Source organism: Eulemur rufifrons, chromosome 1 (genome assembly GCF_041146395.1).
Source record: "Eulemur rufifrons isolate Redbay chromosome 1, OSU_ERuf_1, whole genome shotgun sequence".
NCBI lineage: Eukaryota > Metazoa > Chordata > Mammalia > Primates > Lemuridae > Eulemur > Eulemur rufifrons.
The window spans coordinates 73394058-73420381 of NC_090983.1; the positions used below are offsets into that span (position 1 = coordinate 73394058).

Sequence of the window (26324 nt, forward strand, 5' to 3'; positions counted from 1 at the left end):
AGTTGTGCCTGAATAGAACCCCACGTCTGGAGAAAACAACCGCACCCTGCTTTGGGTCTGGACACCACTGGCCCAGGTGGAATCCAAGATCTCACAGCATTATTAGGTGCCAAGCCAAGGCCAATCTCACCCATTATATGGAGGGATAACAGCTCCGTTAAGTTGGGGAAAGTCCTTCTCCAGCCACCCCACAAATACACCTTATCTTCCACACGGAGTAAAGGGAATATGATTTCCAGCACTGGGAAAAGGATATTGAGAAAATTAATTGGACAAATTGCTTACTACTCCTCCAGGGACTTGGCCAGAATTTCCAAGAAAATAGTCCATTCATCTTGAAATCAAAGTTTTAACATTCTAAAGGAATAAGTGAATTCATGATTGTATTTAAATCTGTGGTTTTTTACCTTTGTCCAGAAAAACACACATCTATGGGTGTCCATATAATAGATCCCAAACATTTCAGAGGGTCTCAGAACTTCCTGCATCTCATGTATGTATTCTTCCAAATTAAGAACCCCAGATTTCAATAAGTAAATGCAGATCTATTTCTTGGAGTGACAAGAAAGGTTTGTGGCATAGAACTCAGGGTCTGTACTGGGGGCAGGCTGGCTTTGATGGGGTGTTGGTTAGACTCAAAATGACTACACAGAAGCAATGCTTGTTCCTCATGGTGATAGCAAAGCTCGGCCGTGACGACGTCTGAGAGTGTTGTGTCTCACACGTGAACCGTCAGGCCAATGACTCATGCATGACTGTGGACCGTCAAGGTCCCATGGTCGCTACTACACGTGGCGCCGGTGAGCTGCTACAATGTGAGTCCTAACCACACCCACAAGCAGGACATTATCACTGACATGCAGTGTGGCTGCCCATTTGTTTGATTTATAGGGGACGTTGTGGCAAATGTGGCATCGGTTTCATTTCGGGGGAGTGGCAAGTTACAGATATTTCCTTCACAACAGGAAGTGCAGACCTGAAAGAAAGAAAGAGAAAAAGAAGGGTGAGGAGAAGCCGGTAGGTCTTGGAAGGAGGCAGGGGGTTTTAAAGGAATTGTCTTTCTCACAGCAAGACTCGACTGAAAATTACCTGTACTACAAAGGAGACACCAACCCTACATTTAGGAAGAATGGGGGTAATATTTCACCTAGAAGCAACCTAAAACGAAAACTCACCAGCCTAAACTGCAAGGGATCGGGGTTCTGTTTTTGACACCCCGCCATGTGGTTCTTTCAGGGATCCGCGGCCTTCCTAGGCCTCAGCTACTCCACTGTGAAATGGGGATAATGAAACCTGCCCTTCCTTTTCAAAGAAACTCTTTCTGACTACTTGAAGAAACTATTAATTGGGTGAACTTTCATTTGCCAAGTTTTCACAGTCAGAGTGGCAACAACCCAGGTAATTTAAACTTGAATATTTACTTGCATTAGAACTATCGGCATAATTATCTCCATTCTCATTGGGTCAGTTAAAGTTGGAAGGGTTTTTTTTTTCATTTATGCCATTATTCGTGCTTTATACTGCTTTACTCCTGGATCACAAGGAAGAAATAAATCCACAGGGTTAGTGACAGAAGTTATTTTAGGTCACGGCTATACAAAGTACAGGCCAGCAGCTTCCATATCAGCTGGGAGTTGGAAATGCAGAATCTCAAACCTTGCCCCAGCCTGAGAGAATTAGAATCTGCATTTTTATCAAGCTCCCCAGGTGATTCATAGTCATGGGATAGTTAATATCCTACACAGTCATTAACCTGCAGACACTTGAGTCTTTACAGTAGACTTGGGCTGGGGAGACCGTATAATGCTGAAGAGAGAGACTGGAAGTCAGAAGTGAATTAGGATTCTGTCCCTGTCACTTGCTAGCAGTGTGAGCTGAGCACAGGACATAACCTCTCTGATCCTCCACTTTCTCCTTGGTACAGGAGCCACAGCAGTGCTTGAGAGCTAAGCCCGCCTTGTGGAGGGCCAGATAAAGCCCTTGGTTTTACCCATTTCAAGCCAGGAGCAAGCAGGCAGATTATATTTTAAAATTTAATTCTTAGAGTATTAGAGAAGTTGCCAGAAAATGAGGTGTCTGCCTTCTTAAGAAAAAGAAGCTCTTACTGACAGGGCTGTTCTAGGGTATTGAAAGTGGGCCCTGCCCCAAACCACCAGGAAGGTGGCCTAACGGGAGAAACAGGAAGATGCTGGACAGAGGCCAAGGTCACGCGTACAGCCAACCCTGAACCACCAGCAGGAGAGTCGGGGACATTCCGTGCTCCAGCCATGGGCCAGGCTGCCTTTCTCTGGGTCTTTAAACGCCCCTTCCAAGCTGCTGCCAAAGTCCATTTTTCACTGAGTGCTTCTGCATACAGGCCCCAAATGCAGTTTAAAGGGTGCAAACCCACAAGAAGGTGGTCTCTCGTCACCCACAAATGATTCCAGAGCCAATGGAGACCCTCCCCAAACCGACATCCCAGTCAAGACACGAGCCCCCACCTCACAGAAAGTTATCACGGCTAAACCGCCCCGGCCCTGCTCTGGCGGGTGAATTGTTGGTGCATCTGCAGAGCTTCCTGTGACGGACATAACTGGTCCCTTGCTCCTCTTCCTTCTGTTAGCTTTATTACTTTCTTCTGAGTGAAGAAAAGGCTTCAATAATTTTTAATACCCTCTTGGTATGTGTTTACACAATTTATACCAGTTGTCCTACGCTCTGGCATAAATTTGTATTCTTTGAGAGCAAACAGGAGAGGAAGCATCGTTTCACAGGGGTATGCTGGCAGTCGCCGGCAGCCTGCACGGGGGAGGCGGGGAGGACGCTGCCCGTGAGCGCTGGCAGATGTCTGGAGAGCAGGGAGGCTGACTATGCTGTACCCGTCACTTGCTTTGTTGCCCACACCTTGTGGCCTTCGTGCTCTGAGTCTCTGCAGCCGGTGGATAAGCACTCCTCCAGCGGGACGCAGCGTTTGGTGACAGAGATACTGTTTCCTGTGACTTCCATCGTGTGCTGAGTGTAGCAGTATCTGGTCTCTGTCAACAGAGAAAATATGTTTGACTTAAGATGGGAAATGTTAGCCCAGCCTGCCTAGAAGGAAAACAACAGGAATCTCGACACTCTAATTCCTGGAGAGACCTAACAGCACATAGGATGTACATTGCATCGAGTTTATGTCCGTTCTCAAAGTTCTCCTTGGAGAGATTCCCTTTGCCGTGGTAGCCGGACAGCCTTCAAAGAATATTGATCTCTTTGCTCAGCGGGATCCCCGTAAACCAAGATGGAATGGTATCACTCCTTGCCTTTCAACGAATTTTGCCACTGTAGTGATTTTTATTTTTAGGGGGTAAGCGATCTGGAGGGATGATTTAGGCAGTGAGAACCAGAGCAATTTTCAGGAAGATGAGTGGATAAAGAAGTTCAAAGAACACAGGGTTAAAAGAAGTTAGGTAACAGTTGTTTTGTAGGAGATAAAAGACTATAGCAGAGGCTGGTGTGTGTGTGTGTGTGTGTGTGTGTGTATGTGTGGTGTGTGTGTACCAGCTAGTCAAAAGGACAGAACAATTAAAAATGGATTCGTTGTGTCAGGACAAAATGACTAACCAAAATAAAGAACTTCTTGCCAGTGAGCTCAGCTGGGTGCTAGAGTGCATTACAGAAGACAACTAACCCAACAATGAAAATTTTCCAAAACTGAGGAGCTTCCCTTCTCCCTGGCATGATTTCAGTGTCTTTCTCGGATGACAGATACAGCCAACGATGGGAGATTCCAGAGGTCCCTCTGCATCTTACCAGTCTGAAAGCTTGAAATTTCTTCCAAAATTCCTTGGGGAATTTTTTATTTGTAATTTAAAAACCAAAGAAAAATGGCTTTGTCAATGTAATTCTTTAAGGCCTCCAGGCAGCATTCAGCTTTCTAAGCCTGGGATTTAGGAGAATGTTCCTGCCCTACTTTCACATTAAAATAGAAAATGCATAATTCTTAAGAAATGTCACTGAGCTGTTTTTCATCCGTATTGTGAACCCCACTTTGCATGCCTTATACATTTTGGATATTTAGGGACTAATATGGAATTATGACCTCCTATGATATTATTTATTGGGCAATAAAAATTCCTCCCACCAGATTCTTTCACAGTTTTGGCAGCTTTGAACCAAAGTACGAACGTCCAAAGAAGAAAGCTTAAGAACTTTAGGTCCTGAGAATGAGCGAATACAGACCACATTGACACATCTCAGGTTGTGACTGTCTCCCTAGACACCCCCACTGACAGGAAGCCTCTGATCGAGTCTTACTAAGGTCAGCAACTTCCCCAGTGGTGATGCTGTGAGGGAGTGTGGCTGGAGAGTCTGTGTCAGTGCTGTCCCCACGCTGCACCGCAGCCAGAATTTTGTCAGCTGGGATCACGTTGCAGCAGTCCTCATCTTGCTCAGGATCCTGTGGAATCCCAAATTATTTAATGTCGGAGTGATTGTTTTTCTGATGAAGAGGAGCCAGCAGCTCTCCTCTGACATATATATATATGTGTATATATATATATATATATACACATATATATATATATTTTTTTTTTGGACGAACGAAGGCCAGAGGCCTGAGAGATTTACCACGTCTTCCAAAGAGGACTGGTTTACTTCTTTGCTAACACACCCTTGGACCTTTATGGCCATGACAGGCATATCTTTCCCACCCCTACCCCAACTTCAGATGTTCTAGAAAGCAATAAAATCAGGAATGTTCTTATCTCCTGTCTCCTCTTCCTGCGGACAACGAGGAGCAGATGCCAGAGGTTTTATTGCTCCCAATGTAAATCTGAGCAGATAAAATCATAGGCTTATGGAATAAGTAAATCACTACATAACTTCAGTCTGGGAAATTAGGTTTGTCTAGCAGTGAATTATCTTGTTTTAAGTGAGCCTTAAAATAACAATTGGTGAACTTAATATGACTACTTTTTTGTTCAGACTTTTCTGTCCATAACAAAGTCTCTTATGAATCTATTAATGGGGAACTTATTCCATTGATTAAAAGTAGAGGCAACAACTGATGAAAACATTTTTTCAGGAAAATCTTCAAAACCCTAGTACCTAATAAGCCAATTCTTGCCATTCTGGAGGGAGAAAGGAGATCAGTGATGACGCTGGGTAAGAATGTTTTCTTATAAAACTTCACCAAGTCCAATCCATAAAACAAAGATATTAATATATTGCGAACACTGCCATCCCTTCCAGCAGCACAGACCTCAGTGCTGAAGCTGAAGTCTCTCAAAAGAATTCATTCCACCTCTTATCTTATAAAACCCCAAGGTGAGTTATGAAATGTTGATGTGGAAAAAGGTTCTGTGGTTAAATAAGTTTTGGAAATGCTCAAATAAAGTTGAACAGGTTTCTTTAGTGTGCAGTTCATGAGAGCCTTTAATATGTGTTGTGATCTTGTGATCTCCAAGGGTGTATTGGGGCAAGCGGGAGGAATTTCCCAGGTAGAATCAGGTGGGCCACATGTGGCTTATCGCTGGACTGTAGTAGCAATAAAAACCGAGTTTCAGCCACAGAGCATTGTTCTCCATGCATTTTGAATAATCCCTGGGTTAGTAATGAGGTTATATGAGAATGGAGCCTGCTGATAACCTCACACTAAAAGGATTTCAAAGGCTTTTATCTAAAAGATAAAGGATGAATTTGAATTTCTACCAGGTTAGTTTCAGCCTCTAAAATCTCATATTCTGCAACTGCATGGTATTCCCAGAAGCTGTGAAACAAACGTCTTTTACTGTGAGACTCACAAGCATTCAACTAAAATCAGAAATGGGAAGGAGAGCTTAATCAACCACTGGAAAATATAATTTTCATGAAATTCACATACACACAGACACACACAGTCCATAACCTAGTTCTGAAATTTTAAAATAATCTGAAGCTAAACTGCAAATATTCATTTACCCACCAATGCTCAGTTTCAAATAAAAAAAACTGTAGTTAGACAAAATATACATAAAGTGATTTGAATTAAAATGAGTCATTAAAAATGCCCAACTCTCTGGCCAAAGGTTTTCTCACCACTCAATTATTCTTTGTGGCTCTACTAGTTTTAGTTTCTTTATAAACTATATAATGATTAAAGTGATGCTAGAGGAAAATTTTTCAGGTGCAAAATTAACGAGAAGAAAATAACTTTAATAATAATATTACAAATTATTAATATATTTGAAAATAAAAGGCTAGTGACAGCTTCCTGCATGCTCCCTGCACCAATTCCTTAGTGCACTCTGCTCTTCGCTTCCGCCAGGCTCCTGCCGTGCAATAACTATTCCCCTCGGTGTCACATTCCGTGCCTTTTTCCCATGTCTGGCCCTGTAGGATCTCTGTGGCTCTGGATTCTACTATCTGTAATCTCCCCTGGGGGATTCTCCACCTTGGACTTCAGAGTTCTGTGCTTTTCGAGATTTTCTCCTACATCTCTATTTTCTTCCCGTCCAACACTTTTCCTAACCCAAATGTCGATATTCTCCCATGTTCTGTCCTAGCTCCCTTCTCACTCAAGTGTCCTCATCAAACCCGTGATGCCACATCTTCAGTCTGAGCTATAGAACCAAATTACCAACCGCCTCCCAGACGCGGCCAGCATCACTGTGCACCTAACATGTCTCAAACCAAGCGCGTCATCTCCCTCCCCCTTGCACCTGTCTCTCTTCACGTGCGCCTGTCTCAGGAAGGGGCCTCCTGCATGCAGTGTGGCACCTCCATCTTCTCCAGAACTTTGGACTAGAAATTTAGAATCGGCTCAGACTTTTCTCCCCAATGTGGAGCCTCCAAGTGCTCTGAAACGTCTCCATTATCCACCTAGTTTTTTTCTATTCTGTTTTCCATTTCCTCAATTCAGGACCTCATCGTTTCCTGTTTCTTTTTCTCTGAAATCTCTCCTTTCAAATGCAAGGGTGGGACAACCAGCAGATATATTACTGAAACAAAGGTCAGATCATGCCACTCACCACCTATGGAAGCATGAATGACACCGAATTGTCAAGGAGTGCTGACTGCTGAATTGCTGGGTTTGTCTGGCCTAGCTGGGTGGCCAGTAGGTAAGCTCTTGCTCTCTCTCTGCTACTGAAGCTGTGTGTCAGTGATTCGGAGTAACTGTGCTTCCTGGTAGAACCATCATTTACATTTATAACTCAGGGCTTGGCATTTGAAACTCAGCCCTTATAACTCAAGGTTCTCCCTGATGAAGGCCCCAAACTATCTCATCATCGCCTACTATTAATACATACCTCGAGACACCAGACCACAACTTTTTGACCATTCTTCACAGTGACAAATTTAATGCATCCTCAACTTGGTCTGGATACTTTTTCCTATCTTCTGTATTTGGACACCTGATGTTCTTCAAGGCTCAATCCAAATGTGACAAATTCCATGAAACTTTCCCTGATTTTCCTCCCAGCCACATAGGCTTTGATCTTGTCTTTTCTCCATGTTGCCACAGCCTTTCTTAACTTCCTTATTTTGTATATCTCACTTTCCTTCTAGGTCAGAGTTTTTCAAGCTTGGCATGATTGACTTTTTTTTAAGGTATATTTTTCTTTATTTGTTTGAATTAAATCTTTTATTTTTAGATAATTGTATATTCACATGCGTTTTTAAGAAATAATAGAAAGAGCCCCTGTATCTTTTCCTGTTTCCCGAATGGTAACATACTGTAAAACTATAGTACGATATCGCAATCAAGATATCAACATTAATGTAGTCAAGATACAGAACATTCCGTAGCCACAGGACTCCCTCATGTTGACCTTTGACAGTCACACCCAATTCCCTCCTGCCCTCACCTCTTCCTTAACCTTTGGCAACCACTAATCTTAGTGTTCCATTTCTATAATTTTGTCATTTTGAGCATGTTATATAAATGGAATCATACAGCATGTAATATTCTGGAATTGGGCATTTTCTCTCAGTCTGATTCAATGGAGATTCACTGGCTTATTGCATGTTTCAATGGTTTGTTCATTTTTATTGCTGAGCAGTATTACACATTATGGATGTACCAAAGCTGGTTTAACCATTTACTCACTGAAAGGATATCTAGGTTGTTTCCATTGTGGGAACATCATTAATAAAGCTGCTATAAACATTTGTATAGAGGTATCTATGTGAACATAAGTTTTTATTTCTCTGGGATAAATGCTCAGAAGTGAAATTGCTATGTTATATGGTAGTTACATAATTAATCGTCTAAGAAACTGTCAAAATGTTTTCCAGAATGTCTGCACCATTTTACATTCCCTCTAATAATGTATGAGTGATATAGTTTTTCCTGATCCTTATCATCATTTGGCACTGTACCTATTTTTTATTTTAGCCATTCTGAAAGATAAATAGTGATAAGTCATGTTTTTAACTTGCCTTTCCTTAATGGCTAATGATGTTGACTATCTTTTCGTGTGTTTATTTGACATCTGTTTATTTTCTTTGGTGAAATATCTGTTTACATTTTTTCCCATTTTTAAATTATGTGTATTGTTTCTATTGGTGAGTTTTGAGAATTATTTATATATTCTAGATAGCAGGCCTTTGTGAATTATGTAATATGCAAATATTTTCTTCTGTTTCGTAGTTTCTTTCTTCATTCTCTTGGCAGGGTCCTACGCAAAGGAAAAGTTTTATATTTTGATTAAGTCCAATTTATTCCTTTTTTCTTTTATGGGTCATGCTTTTGGTATCAAGTCTAAGAACTCTGCCTGAACCTTGATTATTAAGATTTTCTCCTGTGTCTTTTTCTGAATGTTACATAGTTTCACGTTTCACATTTAAGACTGTGATTCATTTCGAGTTAACTTTTGTAAAAGGAGACATGGATCGAGGTTCATTTTTTGCCCATGAATGTCCAATTCCTCTACCACCATTTGTGGAAAAGCCCATCTTTCCTACATTGAATTGCTTTTACACCCTTGTCAAAAATAGGGGATATTTTTAAGAGTCTATTTATCTGCTCTGTTCCATTGATCTGTGTGTCTATCCCTCTGCCAGTACCACAATCTTGATTACTATAGTTATATATTAAATCTTGAAATAGAGTAGATTGATACCTCCCACTTTATTCTTCTTTTTCACAATTGTTTTAGCTATTCCAGTTTCTTACCTTTCCATATAAATTGTAGAATAATCTTGTTTATATCTATAGAAAATATTGCTGAAATTTTGACAGGAATTGTGTCAAACCCACATATCAATCCATGGGGAACTGACATTTTACTATGTTGAGTCTTTTAATCCATGAAAATGGTCAGTCTTCTCATTTATTTAGATTTTCATTTATTTCTTTGATGTTTTATAATTTTCAGCACATAAGTCCTATACATGTTTTGTTAGATTTACCTCTAAGTATTTAATTTTTCTGAGAAATTATAAATGGTATATTTGTAATGTCAGTGTCCATATATTAATTGATAGCATATATAAATACAATTGAGTTCTGTGTGTTTATCTTATATCTTATGACCTTGCTGAACTCATTTATTAGTTCTGGATTTTCTTTTTTTAGATCTGTTGGGATTTTCTACATAGAAATCATGTCATCTCTGAAAAGAGACAGTCTTATTTCTTCCTTTTCAATCAGAATGCCTTTCATTTCCTTTTCTTATCTTATTGCACTGGCTAGAACATACAGAACTACATTAAATAAAAGTGGTGAAAGCAGACATTTTGCCTTGTTCTTCATCTTTGCAGGAAAGCATTCAGTCTTTCACCATTAAGCATAACGTTAGCTTTTTTTAATAGATGTTCTTTATTTTAGGAAGTTCCTCTCTATTCCTATTTTTCTGAGAGGTTTTAATCATGAATGGTGTGAAATTTTACGAAACACTTTCTTTCTTTTTTTTCTTTTTTGCACTGGTTGATATGAATATGTGATTTTTCTTCTTTAGCCTGTTAATATTGTGGATTACATTGATTTTCAAACTTTAAACCAGTCTTGCATCCATGGAATAAGCCCCACTTTGTCACGGTGGATAATTCTTTTTATATATTGCTAAATTCTATTTGCTAATATTTTGTTGAGAATTTTAGTGTCTGTATTCTAAAGAATAATAGATTGGAATTTTGTATTTTGGGGGTTTTGGTTTGTTTGTTTATCTGTTTGGTATTGTCTTGATCTGGTTTTGGTATCAGGGTAACTTTAGCTTCTTAAAATGAATTGGGAAGTGTTTCCTTCTATTTTCTGGAAGATTTTGTGTAGAATTGGTGTTAATTTCTCTTTCAAAATTTGGTAGAATTCTCCAGTGAAATCCTCTGGGCCTGGAGAGTTCTTTTATGGGAGTTTTTAAGTTATAAATTTAATTTTCTTAATAGTTACAGAGCTATTTAAATTATCTATTTCATTTTCAGTGAATTGTGGTACTTTGTGTCATCAAATTTATGTTGAAAAGTTTTTCACAGAATTCCCTTATTTTCCTTTCATCCTTTATTATTCTAATGTTTTTCTTCATTGATTTTTAATTGACAAATAAAAATTGTATTTATTTATGGCATATAACAATGTTTTGATATATATATTCTCCATTGATTTTTGCTCTTATATTTATTATGTCCTTCCTTTTGCTTAGTTTTGCTTTCTTTTATTTTGTTGTTGGTTTTTTTTTTTTTTTTTTTTTTTTTGAGACAGAGTCTCACTCTGTTGCCCAGGCTAGAGTGAGTGCCGTGGCGTCAGCCTAGCTCACAGCAACCTCAAACTCCTGAGCTCAAGCGATCCTCCTATCTCAGCCTCCCAAGTAGCTGGGACTACAGGCATGCACCACCATGCCCGGCTAATTTTTTCTATATATATTTTTAGCTGTCCATATAATTTCTTTCTATTTTTAGTAGAGATGGGGTCTCGCTCTTGCTCAGGCTGGTCTCGAACTCCTGAGCTCAAACGATCCGCCCACCTCGGCCTCCCAGAGTGCTAGGATTACAGGCGTGAGCCACCGCGCCCGGCCGGTTTGTTTGTTTTTACTCTTCTTTTTCTAGATTCTTGAGATGGGAACTTCTTAGAGAATTGATTTTACTCTTTTCTAAAGTGTGCATTTAGTGCTATAAATTGCTGTCTCAGTGCTGCTTTTGCTGTGTCTCATAAATTTTGATATGTCTTACTTTCATCTTCATTCAGTTAATTGCCTTTTTAAATTTCCCTTAAAGACTTCAGTTTTGATCCATGGATTATTTCGATGTGTGTTTTTTAGTTTCCAAGTGTTTAGTGATCTTTCTGTCCTAATTTCTACTTTAATTTCATTGCATCAGAAAACAGTCTTGTATGCTTTCAATTTTTTCAAATTTTTTTTAAGGTTTGCTTTATGGCCCAGGATATAGTTTACCTTGGTATGTGTTCCATGGGTGATTAAAAAGAATGTTCATTCTGCTGTTGTTGGATGGAGGGTTCTGCAAATGTCAATTAGATTTTGTTGGTCAGCGGTGGTGTTAAGGTCTTCTATATCTTTGCTTATTTTCTTTTTAGTTGTTCTATCAGTTGTTGAAAGAGCAGTGCTTAAGTCTCCAACTATAATTGTAGATTTATTTATTTCTCCTTTCATTTATACCATTCTGTTTCATATATCTTTCAGCTCTGTTATATGGTGCTTCCACACATAAGATTGCTACATATTTCTGGTGGATTGGCTCTTTTGTCATTATATAATATTACTCTCTTCCTCTGGTAACTTTGTTTGCTCTAATGTCTTTGGATTAATGTTTGTATGATATCTTTGTCCATTCTTTTCCTTTTATTTTGCCTACATCATTATTTTGATGTAAATTTCTTATAGATGATATATACTTGGGTTATGCTTTTTTAGCACATTTTGCCAATCCATTTCTTTTAATTGGTGTATTTATACCATTTATATTTAAGGTAATTACTGATATGGTAGGACTTAATTATGCCAGTTTTTTTGTTTTCTGTTTGTTCTTTTTCATTTGATTCTCTGTTTTATTTTTTCCTGCATTCCTATGTGTTACATAAACAATTTTTAGAATTTCATGTGATTTATCTACAGTGCTTTTGAGTATGTCCTTTTGCATTGCTTTTTTTTTTTGCTATGAAGTATTAAATTATATGCATAGGCATCATAATTTTACCAGTTAAAGTGAAGTATAGAAACCTTACCTCTCTTTAAATCTTGCTGCCCTCTCTCATTTATAATATAATTGTCTTAAATAATCCTCTACAATACATTTAAAACCACATCAGGTAGCATTATAATTTTAGCTTCAGCTGTCACACATAACTTAGAAAACTCAAGGGGATAAGGACTATCTGTTGTATTGTAAAGGGCATATTTTTGTTTACTATGCTCTTTCTTTCTTTCTGATGTTCCAAGTTTCCTTCATTTATCATTTCCTCTCTGCACAGAGATCTTCCTTTAGCTATTCTTTAAAGGTAGGTTGGCTGATGACAAATTCAGTTTTCCTTCAGCTGAGGATGTCTTAATGTCCTCTACATTTCTGAAGATATTTTTCTAGATATAGGATTCTTCACTGATAGCTTTTTTCCCCCTGCCAACTGTTGAAAAATATCATACCACTCACTTCTGGCCTCCATAGTTTCTGATGAAAACTTTGCTGTCATCCAACTAATTTTCCCCTGTAAGGTGTTTTTTCTCTTGCTATTTCAAGACTTCTTCTTTGGTTTTAGTTTTTAAAAATTTAACTATTATGTGTTTTTGTGTGGATTGCTTTAGTTTTATCCTCTTTGGAGTTTGCTCAGATTCCTAAATCTGAAAGTTATTATCTTTTGCGAAACTTGAAAAGTTTTTAGCCATTGTTTCTTTGAGTACTTTTTTCAGCCCCATTTTCTTTCTATTGTTCTCCTGAGACTCATTTGTTATAGTCCACAGATCCCTGGGGCTCTGTTCAGAAATTTTTTTCAGCCTATTTTCTCTCTGTTGCTCAGATTGGATAATTTCTATTCTATCTTCCAGTTCATTGATTCTTCCCTCTGTTCTTTCCATTTTGCTGTTTGAGCCCATCTATTGAGATTTTTATTTCAGGTATAGTATTTGATAGTTCTAAAATTTCTATTTGGTTCTTTTTTATATTTTCTATTTCTTTAATAAAACTCTTTCATTTGTTTCAGATGTGTTTGTAGTTACTTATTAAAGCATTTCTATTATGGCTGCTTTAAAATCCTTGTCAAATAATTCTAGAATCCCTATTTATCTCAATGTTTATATTTATTGATTGTCATTTTTCACTCAGTTTGAGATCTTCCTGGTATGACAAGTGATTTCTTATTGAAACCTGGACATACTGGTATTATGTTGTGACACTCTGGAACTTATACTGTCTGCTTGAGAGTGGTAAGAATGCTTCATCAATGCTATGTGGCCTCTATTGATGCCATGAGGTGGCAAGGGCACATTATAGCCTCATTACCAATAGGTGGTGGTAAAGTCTTGACTCCCCATTAATTCTCCTTTGACACAACCTGGGGGAGTGGGATAGAGGCATCTCATTGTTGTTGGTGGAGGTGGAATTCCAGGCCCCACCACATGGTCTCCTATGATATTGTGGGGAGCCATCATTACTACCTGGAGGGGAAAAAAGTCCCCTTCCTTGTCCTTCTCTGATACCATCCCAGCAGGAAGGTCGGGGCACCTCATTACAGCCTGTTGAGGATAGAAGTCAAGGCTCTGCATTCAGCCTTTGCTAGTATGAGTGGGACTACAATTTTTTCTGTGGTGTTTGGCTGGAGTAGACATCAGGCAGACACCACATAAACTTTTAGGCAGTTATTGTCTAAAAGTTTTCTGTTTTTCTAGGCTGCCCATTTCCTGGTCCTTTGGCTTGAGAGAGCAAACTTTTGTTGAGGTTTATTTTGTCAGTGCCTGTGATATTTTCAAGTTGTTGACTTCTTCAGCTCCAAGTCTAGAACATATGAGGCAGAAAGAAAACCCAGTGAATTCACCACTGTGTTGTTCCTTGGGTCCTGAAGTCCCTAGCTAGTCTGTCATTTTCTCTCCACCTTTCAAAATCTTTTTATTTTTACTTTGTTTTGTTTGTTTTTTAAATATATAATGTTCAGGATTTTTAGCTTTACTTAGCAGGAGGAATAGAAATACATCTGCTCCATCTTTCCAGAAGTGAGATTTCTTAGTGCTTCTGACATTTTAGGCTAGATAATTCTGTTTGAAGGAACTGTTCTTTGCATTGTAGAATATTTAGCAGCATCCATGCCCTCATCACTAGAAGCTAATATCACCCCCAATAAGATAATCAAAAATGTCTCCAGATACTGACAAATATCTTTTGGGTGGGGTAGGGGAAATTGCTCCTGGTTGAGATCTATTGTTTTAGATTATAATCTTCTTGAGAATAAGGTCCATTCTTGTTGGTGTTATAATTCCTCTCAATTGGTATTGGTGTCCGCATTCCTCCCAAATTATAACACAGGGACTTGCACAATATAGTAGGCATTTAATGTATTATCAACAGAGATGGATGGGTAGGAAGGATATATCTAGCTGACCTCTTCCTCTCAAAGTTGAACCAAATTAAAACATGTTAATTTACTTCTATGATGTCTCTAACATCTTTTCCATTCTGTATTTTGAATGGTCTCATCAAATTTGAAAGTAAAATAATACTTAATACACTTATACCAGCAGTGCAATTTTTCATATAGTAACTACTTTGGAAAATTATTTGCCAGAATCTACTAAAAGCAAACCGATGTATATTCCATGAATCAGAAGTGCCACCCCAGATATATATCTAACAGAAATGATAAGTATTAGAATGTTCATAGAAGAACTATTTGTACAAACTCCAAAAATGTCAATTACTGATAGAATGAATAAATTGTGGCATATACTCACACAGCAAGCAAGGAGAATGAATAAATGACTTACAACTATATCTAATAAAATGGATGAATCTCACATAATATTGAAAGAAGTCAGACACAAAAGAGTATATACTTTATGATTCCATTTCTATAAGGAACCCAATCTATGCTATTGGAAATCAGGAGGGTTACTATATTAGTTTGGTAGGGCTGCCATAAAATCTTACCACAGAATGAATGACTTCAGCGAAAGTTTGCTCACATTTCTGGAGGCTATAAATTTGAAATCAAGGTGTTGGCAAGGCTGGATTCTTCTGAGACCTGTCTCCTTGAGCCATCTTCTCCCTGTGTCTTCATATCATCTTCCCTCTATGCCTGTCTGTGTCCAGTCTTTTCTTATAAAGACACCAGTCAGATTGGATTAGGGCCCACCTGAATGACCTCATTTAACCTTAATTATCTCTGTAAAGACCCTATCTGCAAATAGAAACACGTTCTGAGGTACTGGGGGTCAGGACTTCAACATATGAATTTGGAGGCGGACGTAAGTCCGCCCATAACAGTGTCTCTTGGCGGTGGAGAAAGTGACTAAAACAGGCATGCAGGAGCCTCTGAGCTGCTGGAAGCAGTTTCTTAATCCAGGTGCTGCTTATGTGGTGTGTTCAATCTGGAAAATCCATCACACTGATAACTATTCAGTATGTATATTACACATCAATTCAAAGTTCAGTAAAAGTGAAAGTGAAAGAAAAAAGAATGTAAGATGAAAGAAAATAGGCTTAAGAAAAGGATGAACTACAAATTGAGCCGCAGATAGACTGAATTATTTAAATCTCACCCTAATTAGGAATTATTACATGGTCTCTGGCATCCAAGCATCAGATTATTCTCTTGGCTTTCCTGCTTTTATCAATTACTCTCCATAGAGCCCTTAAAAAGACATGTTTTCATCTCTTGTGCCATGTAAGAAAATCCTCAAGGCAGAAATTAAAAATAAATAAATATTCATCAACCCGATTGAGTCATAACTGGTATCCTTTACCCTGCAGTCAGTACCTCTGGAGGAAGCTGCTAGATACTTTCCTGTTTTTTTGTTTTTTTTTTTAATTCACATTTCTTAAGGACAACTGACACCGTCACTTAAGAAACCTCTCTTTTAAAGCAAGTCACTGAAATACAGAAAGCGCTGTACTTATTACCAGGCAAAGCCCAAAAAGGTAGTTGAGAAAGGATGTTAAGGCAGTGAGGCCAAACAGGACTTCGCTGTGGACAGTGGTTAAAATAAACGTGAGTAGGTAAAAGTAGCAAATGGATGCTTCCTATCTGAAGCAACTGTATTAACAGCAAATATTTGCACACAAACACTGCAATTTGGAGAAGGTCAGTATACAAAAAAAATTATGTATCTTGTATAGGCTGATAGAACTTAAGGTTTAAAAATTGCTGGAAAAGTTCTGAGTAAAGAGTAATCCTGAGAATGATAATGCCAGCTGAGATGGAGAAGCCTGTATCACCTTGCCAAGAAACAGCAGAAGAAAATTAAAATAGCCAGGTAAGATGAAAACAACAAAAGCCTGTGCGAAGGCATGCACGAGCTACCAGGGCAGACTGGATCTGAAAAACAAGGTGCCAGAGAAAGGAAAACCTGCTGAGTGGAGCCAGACGTTCTGTACCTGTTCTACCCTCGAGGCAGCGGCTGATTCAAAACTTGCACAGGTGGAGAGGCTGAGACACCAAACAGAAAGCCCTGAGAAGGGGCAGAGAAGTAGGGCAGAGCCTTTATCAGTGTCAAGGGGATTGGGAGCACAAGCAGGAGTTCAGAGCCAGCAGGACACCAGGAGAGAAGGGAGGTGCAGGCAAGTGAGACGAGAGTCTCAGCATAGAATTCCAGGTTGGCAGTTACTTTCCACACTTGGAAAAATATCATCCCATGAACTTCTAGTTTCTCTTGTTTCTGTCAATACCAAGTGTGGGCAAGGTTGTGCAGCAACTGGTACTTGTGTGCACTGCTCTCATTAGAGTGTAACTTTGGAAAACTGTTAGGCGGTATCGGGAACGCCAACACTTACATGCCTCGCACCTAGCAGTCCCACTTCTGGGAAAGACTGGCAGAAATGCATACATACATGTACCAGGAGACATGTATAAGAATGTTTGTAATATTCAAAGGCTGGAAACAATCAGATGTCCATCAACAGTAGAATAGGTGAATTCTCGTATATTCATATAATGATCTACTATACATCAGTGAGAGAAAATGACCTATAGAAACATGGATGAATTTCACAAATAATGTTTGGAAGCAAGAAGTACATTCTCTGTGGCTATGTTCTTATGAAGCTCAATGGTAGTGGTCACAATATTGCTATCTTTGGGAATCGAATATAATGACTGGGGGCCTGGGGGCCTCTGGGCCCTATTGCTTCACATGGGGGGTGGACACATAGCGCGTTCACTTGGTAAAAATTCATGACCTGTTGACTTTCCTGCATGCATATTAAACTTTGATTAAAAATTACTTTTAAAAAAGGAGGAAATCTAAGACTTCCACTTAGCAATATGACAGTAATATGACAAGACAGATCATCTGCAAAGCCATCTTAATACATAGCAGCCAGAAGTGCTGTATAAGATACAACCAACTCCTTTTGTAAATCAACAAATACATTCTCCAGAAAGGAAAATGCCAAAGACCAACACTGGATAAGGTACTGATTTTTCTATCCTGGGGTGGAGAAGAAACATTAAAAGATAAACTATAAGAAGTTGCAAGGCCTTGATGAGATTTAGAGACAGAATAGAAACCCCTTGTAAAAATGGTAGAAGCCTTGGAGGGCTATATCCTAAATGTAAAATTGCCTAAAAGAAAGAAAACCCCATTCTTACATTAAGTAAAACAAAATAGGTTGTCTGTCTCAGCCTGGGCTCTGTCTGAAAAAGTCAACAATGAAAAAGCCTTTCCTGAAAATTTGCAACTGTGGTCGTGTCCTCAGTTGAGCCGGGATCACATTTATATTTCCTGCTTGTAGCAGGAACCATCAGACAACTGATCTAGAAAGAGCCATAAGGGACAAGTCCAGCTTGTTCTTTCCTTTCACAAAAGACTAGTGAGCAGCACAGAAGCTGGAACCAAACAGATAGGTGTCCTCTATCGCAAGATTTCTCTTGTTCTGATTTTATATCAGCAATAATTTCACGTGAAGATTTTGCCTTAGAGGGAAGCACCTGTACTTCGTAATTAAGGAGGAACATAACATCCTCAGCTTAGGTGTCTTCCACAGAACAGGCTTTTTAAAAACTGTAATGTTTTTGACTTGACATTTAATTCCACAGACTCTTAATAACCATTCACACAGTCCCTCTCTCAAAGAGCTTTTAATCTTGCGGCACAGAGAAAAGTCATGGGCAAAACGACGTGAACCCAAGCACGTGACGTTCAATTCTTATTTTACTTCATTAGTGCCTTCAGCGGGTCCCTCACATAATGTGACTGGAAGATCCTTTTCCATTCCAGTTCACAGGAAATTGAACAAATTTATAACGAGTGGCTGATGAAATTAAAGCTGTTGCAAAGGAACAGACTAAACAGAAGCCAAGGGGATGAAGCAAGGAGCATCAGCTATGGAGGGCATCGTGTGTCCTCACTTCTGGGGACAGAGTGTGGCACCACGACTGCGGGAGCACCAGGGGCATATGTGATGTAACAAGGAGACCACCCTGGCGTCACACACAGTCTGCAAACCAGAGTGAAGGGAACCTGAGTTAGCTAGAGCTACGGCTGACCGATGCCACCATTGCCGTCCGTGTGATTCCAGGCAGGACAAAGCCCTCTTGATGCTTATTTGGCCAAATGACGTCTCACAAGTCTGCCGAATCCCCAAGCATCACTCGCTAAGATGTCACCATGTGTCTGTGCACCGGCACGTGACTGAGTTTAGCTTTTGAAAATTCTTGAAATTCGGTGAATCCCCTAAGCAATTTGGTGTGTGAGTTTATTCCACGTAGATAAGATTAAATGCACAAAATAATCTTCTCACTTTCAACCAATTATTTTCACATGATGTGACGATTAAAACCTAGTTCAATATGTCACAAAAACAAAAATCCAGGCATGTGTCAGAAAGCCACGATGCCTTTCCACAGCAGCTTCTGAGCTGCCTTTATTGAGCCTGTTAGTCGTCCTACAGCTGTTTCAGACTAGTAATAAACTGAGAAAAATCTGACACATTTTATATTTTAATCTAATAATAAAATGGCATTATTTTCATTTTTATTGTCATAAAAATCTGGAGAAAACCCAAAGATATGAACAGAAAGCTCATGGGAAATGGGGCTGATTAAGCTAGAAGCTGAGTGTGGCTTCACCTCTTCTCAGGTTACGGCTTTAAGTTCCCACTCCTTACCTGATGCCCAAGGTCCCACAAAAATAACACGGCTCCGCTACTTTGCTTCTGTCCCTCTCTGATGCAAACTAGTTGCTACTCTCAGGTCAGGTCTCTCCCTGTCCACTGAGCATGCGTGGGGCATCCTGTCTCCATACCTTCCCTGTGTGAGGCTTCCCTGAAGGTGTGCCCTGTTCAAGGCTCTCCCTCCTCTCCCAGGTGTAGTAGGGCTGCTGCAGTTTCCCAGCACATAGCGCTTTCACCGGCCACCGCAAGCCCCAAATAGCTCTTCTTCCCTTAAACTCCCACCGCACTTAATGCCCTGTTTCACTTGGCACTTACCTTTGTCCTGCTATTTTTGACATTTGATATGTTCAGATCTTATCTGCCCAGCTAAACTGCCTGTCCCTTGAAAGAAGAAACCAGATTCCTATCTGTCACGGCATAATCCCCTCAGGGGCCTGGCACGGTGGTTTTGTGTCATGAATCTCAGCGCATGACTTTCTGTTTTTCCCTATAAATTTAAGGATAGAAAGATAAAAGTGGAAGGAAAAAAAAAGGAAAAGGATAAATTGTGTAGAGATCACTCTGTGATACTTTGAAAGGATAGACTTTGACCTCAAAAGAAAGCATCAAGATGGAACTTCCTCTTTTCCCAGAGAGGCATTCAAGCAGAGTGCTTCTGATCAATCACCTGTATTTTCTGTGTGACAGGGACATACTTGTATATTATCAGACTTGGACGGGGGTCCTATGACGGATGGCCCAAAGCCCACACCAGTTCCCATTCCCTCCTTTTCCTCTGTATTATCTCTGCTAGGGTACTACAGAGCTAAGTCAAAAGTAAGAGAAGCATAGCTACCCTTTGCTGTGGCCTGAATGTGTACCGCCAAATTCATATGCTGGAACTTAATCTCCAATGTGATTATTAAGAGGTGGAGCCTCTAAGAGGTGACTAAGTCATAAGGGTGGAGCCCTCATGGATGGGATTGGAGCTTTTATAAAAGGGCCTGAGGATTCCTTCCCTTCCCTCCCTTCCACCCTCTTCTGTCCTTCTGTCCTTCTGCTATGTGAGGACAGTGTTCCTTCCCTCTTGAGGACACAGCAACCTTGAAAGCAGAGAGTCTGGCCCTCACTAGAACCTGCTGGCACCTTATCTTAGACTACCCAGGCTCCAGAACTGTGAGAAATAAATTTCTGTTGTTTGTAAATTACCCAGTCTGAGGTATCTTGTTACAGCAGCACAAGTGGAGTGAGCCACACTTCCTGTACATTAGCTCTGACCAGTGGTGACAGTTTCAAAAGCAAATTGACCAGCTTTGTCCCAGCAGGAACCAGGCTACTGAATATACAAGCAAATCATCCTGATTTTGTCCAGCGTCACGGTTTACAATGGTTCTCAAATTTTGCTGCATGAGAACCACTTGGGGCTGGGGGGCTTTTAAAAACCCTTATGCCTAGCCATTCTATTTAAATACAACTCTCTGGGAAAGGACCTGGGCATTAGTGTTTTCAAAAATTTACCAGGTGGGCCGGGCGCGGTGGCTCACGCCTGTAATCCTAGCACTCTGGGAGGCCGAGGTGGGCGGATCGTTTGAGCTCAGGAGTTCGAGACCAGCCTGAGCAAGAGCGAGACCCCATCTCTACTAAAAATAGAAAGAAATTATATGGACAGCTAAAAATATATATAGAAAAAAAAAAAAATTAGCCGGGCATGGTGGTGCATGCCTGTAGTCCCAGCTACTCGGGAGGCTGAGACAGGAGGATCCCTTGAGCTCAGGAGTTTGAGGTTGCTGTGAGCTAGGCTGACGCCACGGCACTCACTCTAGCCTGGGCAACAGAGTGAGACTCTGTCTCAAAAAAAAAAAAAATTTACCAGGTGATTTCGAGGTGCAGCCAAGCTTGAGAAGCAGTGGTTTAACCAGGTCCATTAGAGCATTCATTTTTCCCTGGTACTGTTAGAAAACACTGGCTCATTTGGAAATGAGCAGTGCCTACAGAAGGCAACAGAGACAAAACTTATCTTTGATTACTCAGATGGCTGGATATCTAGCTTGTGATTAAGCCAATCTTTAGTGTCTCCATGTTTTTCTCTTCTCTGTGGTCTCTTGGGGACCCCATTAGCATCTCTACCTAAAAGTAAGCAAGAGGAATCTAGACACAATGACACATTTCCCTTTGTATTAGTGAGTAGACAAACTCCCAGTGGTTCTTGCCTTTGTTCATTGCAATCAACTGGGATATTTAAAAATACCCATGCAGGGCTCTACTCTCAGAGATACTGGTTCAACTTGTGTAGAGCTGTGGTTCTTAACTCATCACCTGGAACTCTTTAGAAATGCAAATTCTGAGGCCCTATCTCAGACCCACTGAAACAAAAACTTGAGTGGAGTGGGGAATGGGGGTGGTAGAAGAAATCTATGTTTTATTAATAAGCCCTTTAGGGAATAATGATGATGTTGAAGTTTGAGAATCACTGGTCTAAGCAAGGCACAGGTTTCAGTGATTTTGAAAAGTTCCACAGGTGTTTCTACTGGGCAGCCTAGGTGGAGACTCCTGAATTAGGTATTAACAGTACTGGCTTGGGTAATGGACATCAATCAGCCTTTTAATTTTGGTTTCCGTGCTCTCCCAATTTCCAGTCCTCCATGAGAAAGAGAGTGCCATTCATTGGGTTGAGTATGAGATCTCTTGCACCATGTTGAAAAATAATGGCTTTGGTGTTATGTGTTAAGTCATTTCAACAAGTGAATGAGATCAGCAGTGAAACCCATCTCACTACTCAAACATCTGCCAGTAAAATGCCCCATCCTTAATCACCCTCCCTTCAATGAATCAACTGTCCTCCAAAATAAAGCAGCCAATTAAGAGTGATTCATAGCCAAATATAACTATCTTTTTCCTTTGATAGAATAAAAATGTATGGATATGACAGATCTTCCTCATTTTGAAATGGGCCTTTGGGTAAAAATTTCATTCTCCAATTGGGCATCCATCTCCTCCTTCAAAGAGAACTTAATAGTTTAAAAAGTTCAGAGTTTTTACTTGTGCAATGAAGACCTTTAGGATTCTAAATTCTAGAGACGGCATGAAAGTCTCTAGCAAGATATGTAATAAATAGAATCTTTATATGAACATCAATTCATACTTTACATGAAAGAGGTTACTGTGCATTGACTAATGCCTCAAAGAGTAGCAAACAGGCTGGCTGTTCTCTTGTTCTGCATTTGGCTGGGCCTGAGGGTGTGGGGGAAAGTGTCACTTACCTCCTGTGGTGCTCCAGAGATACAAGAGAAAGGGCACAATCGTATGGATCAGTTTATGTCTCTATATCTTTGATAAGTCACAAAAAGATCTAGTAGCCTCAGACAAGAGGAGCAGTTGAGATGGCAAGCATGCCTCTCTCTATTCTTGCACCTATGTCAACAGGGCTACTCATTCATGGACAGCTCTGGGGACCCCCGTCTGTCTACTGAAAGTTTACCTCGAGGACAGTAGATGTCTGGAGCCCATCGGTTGCACTCATAGTTGTCTGCTGCCTTTTCACAGGTGAAACATTTAAATCCACCAGGATATGGTGTGGCTACAGAAAGGATCAAGAGAAAAGATTAGTTTTCAGACTGAGCACAGAATCCTATGAAGTTAGACATTTTCATTTTTTAAAAAAGGATTCTCAAGATAGCTTGGCAGTTTCTTATTTATTTATTATTTTCATTTATTTTTAAGACAGGGTCTCGCTCTGTTGCCTGGGCTAGAGTGGGGTGGTGTCATCATAACTCACTGCAACCTCAAACTCCTGGGCTCAAGTGATCCACCTGCCTCAGCCTCCCGAGTAGCTGGGACTCTTGTTTTTATAGAGAATGGGTCTCGCTATGTTGCTCAGGCTGGTCTGGAACTCCTGACCTCAAGCAATCCTCCCACCTTGGCATCCCAAAGTGCTGGAGGTACAGGCATGAGCTACCATGTCTGGCCTTGGCAGTTTCTTAAACTAAACATTCAACTACCATATGCCTCAGCAATTTTACACTTGAGCATTTATCCCTGAAAAATGAACACTTATATTCATGCAAAAATCTGTACACAAACATCCACAGCAATTTTATTTGTAATAGCCCAAAATTAGAAACGACCCAAATGTTGTTCAGTGGGTGCATGGTTAAGCTTGGTACATCCATATATGATGTACCACATCTTAGTCAGCAATAGAATAGAATGAACTATGACTACATTCAACAACATGGAGGAATTTCCAGGGAATTATTCTGAATGGAGGGGAAAAAAAGCCAATCCCAAAAGAATACATGATGTATGGTTCCATTTATATAACATTTTTTAAATAAAAACATTTTAGAAATGGAGATTAGGGGCTGCCAGGGGTTAGGGGTGGCAGGGGTGTGGCGGGGGAGACTTGGAGGGAAGTGTGAGGCCAACAGGAGGGATCCTTGTGCTACTGAAACTCTTCAGGGCACTGACTACACAAATCCACCCACGTGATAAAATTGTGCAGAACTAATCACATACACACAAATGAATACATGTCAAACTGGGGAAAACCGAATAACACTGTATCAATACTAATATCTTGGTAGTGATTTTATTCCATAATTTTTCAAAGTGTCACCATTGGGTAAAGGGGACATAGTATCTTTCTGCATTATTTCTTACAACTGCATATGACTCTATAGTTATCCCAATAAATTTTTCAATTAAAAAAGGCATTCTCTGGATTTCTAATAATTTACTCTGTGTGTCAACTTATATAAATTTGTCAGCATTAAATATAAATATTAGATTGAATCATTAAAAATTTCCTGATGTTTGACCATTTGGATCTATAAAAGTGGCAAATTCTCTAGTTCGGTATAGTATTTTTATCTGATCAAACCCAACACAGTTAAGAATCCCTGGAGATAGTAAGGGTCAGCTAAGAGAAGAGTCTTCACTGCTAAAATATATGCTGCCTGTGGAGAGGTGACCCTCCTAAGAGGCCTCTCAGGCCCATGACCATCCTCCCCGGGGCAGGAGACTGAGGGGACATGGGGACATGGACACAGCTAGGCTACTAGCTGCAGCCTGAGGCCTGAGCCACTCCAGGAAACCCCCCTTACCTATTCCCCTCTCTCCCCACTCCTGAGTTGCCTCTTCCTGCCTTCTGAGGGGACTATCCTCAGGGGCCGTTTCTCTTCTATTAAGCTCAGGTGGGAGGTGTCACGTGAGAGCCACGCTCCGGTGAGTGGCCCACACACCCAGGCCCTTCCCTTAGCGTAAGGATGACAGCCAACAAGCAATGTCAGGCCCAGTTGTTCCCTGTCCTCTTCACCAATGTGCTTCTAATTGCTTCTTAGCACTAATCATTTGCTTGCTTTACTACTTAGAGTTTTGCCTTTAATAAACAAAACTTGTGCATTTTTTTTTAATTTGTAAAATCACCTGGCCTATTTGAAAGCTGCAGACACTCAAACAGTTCATCTGCAGGAGCCAACTGTTCTCCCTCGCAGATGGCTGAGCCTGCATATCCCACTGGTGGAAATAATCATCTCAGGGTAAATTGCTTTGCCCACATGGAACCAATTAGGTACGTTATCAAAAATAAATGAAGGAGAAGGCAGCTGCTTAAGGCCAGAATTATGGGCCAGATATAACTTTGATTTTCACCTTGCCTGGAATAGCTGCCCATCCATGGACTTGCTTGCAATATTTCACAGAGCTGACTGTGACAATATGCAATAATGTAGCATGATCAAAACTCAGAAACTGTCTAGAAAAGACAAGTAACTAGACCTTTTTATGGGCCCATTGGAGAGTTCTATGTTCCTCCAAGTAGTTGGTGACTTAAATTCATAAACAGAATGATAGAAAGTAATGTGAATCTTCTTGCAAAATGATGGAAAACTTGGACATGGCCATCCAACCACTTCATTTCCATGAGGCGATTTCACTATGGGGAAAAATGCTCTCCTATCATATAATTACAATAAAATAGAAGTAAAGTATTTTGTAAACTACAAATAAGTAATTTATATATTTACATTACCTGCCTAGAAAAGTGGGTTACATTTGAACTGAAACATTCTATTTAGGTGAGTACAGGCATACCATACCGTATTGCACTTGATGCAGATATTGCATTTTTTACAAATTGAAGGTTAGTGGCAACCCTGTGTTAATTAAATCTATGGGCGCCATTTTTCCAATAGCACATGCTCATTTCTTGTCTCTGTGTCATATTTTGGTAATTTTCACAATATTTCAAACTTTTCATTGTTAGCATATCTGTATGGCGATCTGTGATCAGTGATCTTTGAAGTTACTATTGTAATTGTTTGGGAGTTCCAGGAACCACACCCACATAAGAAGGTGAACTTAATCTATAAATATGTGTGTTCTGACTACGGGACTAACAGGCATTGCCTGTCTCTCTTCTTCTCTTCAGGCCTCCTTATTCCCTAAGACACAACAATATTGACATTAAGCCAATTAATAACCCTATAATGGCCACTAAGGGTTCAAGTGAAAGGAAGAGTTGCACATCTCTTACCTTAAATAAAAAGCTAGAAATGAGAAAGCTTGGTAAGGAAGGCATGCCAAGAACCAAGATAGGCTGAAAACTAGGCCTCTGGTACTAAACAGCTAGCCAAGTTGGAACGCAAAGGAAAAGTTCTTGAAGGAAATTATAGGTGTGACTCAGTGAATACATGAATGATAATAAAGTGAAACAACCTTCTTGCTGCTATGGAGAAAGTTTGAGTGGTGTGGATAGAAGATCAAACCAGCCACAACATTGCCTTAAGCCAAAGCCTAAACCAGAGCAAGGCCCTAACTCTCTTCAATTCTATGAAGGCTGAGAGACATGAGGAAGATACAGAAAAGAAATTAGAAGCTAGCAGAGGTTGGCTCATGAGGTTGAAGGAAAGAAGAAGCCATCTACATAACATAAAAATGCAAGGTGAAGCAGCAAGTGCTGATATAGAAGCTGCAGCAAATTATCCAGAAGATCTAGCTAAGATCACAGATAAAGGTGGCTACACTGGACAATAGATTTTCAATGTAGATGAAACAGCTTAATACTGGAAGAAGATGCCATCTAAGACTTTCATAGCTGGAGTGAAGTCAATGCCTGGCTTAAAAGCTTCAAAGGACAGGCTGATTCT

General features: G+C 39.9%; 1 protein-coding gene across 1 annotated transcript in view; it reads right to left on the reverse strand.

The window, feature by feature from the left end:
• Nucleotides 1–808: 808 nt before the first annotated feature.
• Nucleotides 809–26324, reverse strand: part of LYPD6 (LY6/PLAUR domain containing 6) — a 31920-nt gene continuing 6404 nt past the window's right edge. Inside the window, exons 2-4 of the mRNA XM_069472872.1 lie at nt 22658–22756; nt 2884–3014; nt 809–976 (exon numbers count right to left, since the gene is read on the reverse strand). Of these exons, the coding sequence (XP_069328973.1) occupies nt 809–976; nt 2884–3014; nt 22658–22756 (398 nt within the window). The remainder of the gene's footprint in view (nt 977–2883; nt 3015–22657; nt 22757–26324) is intronic.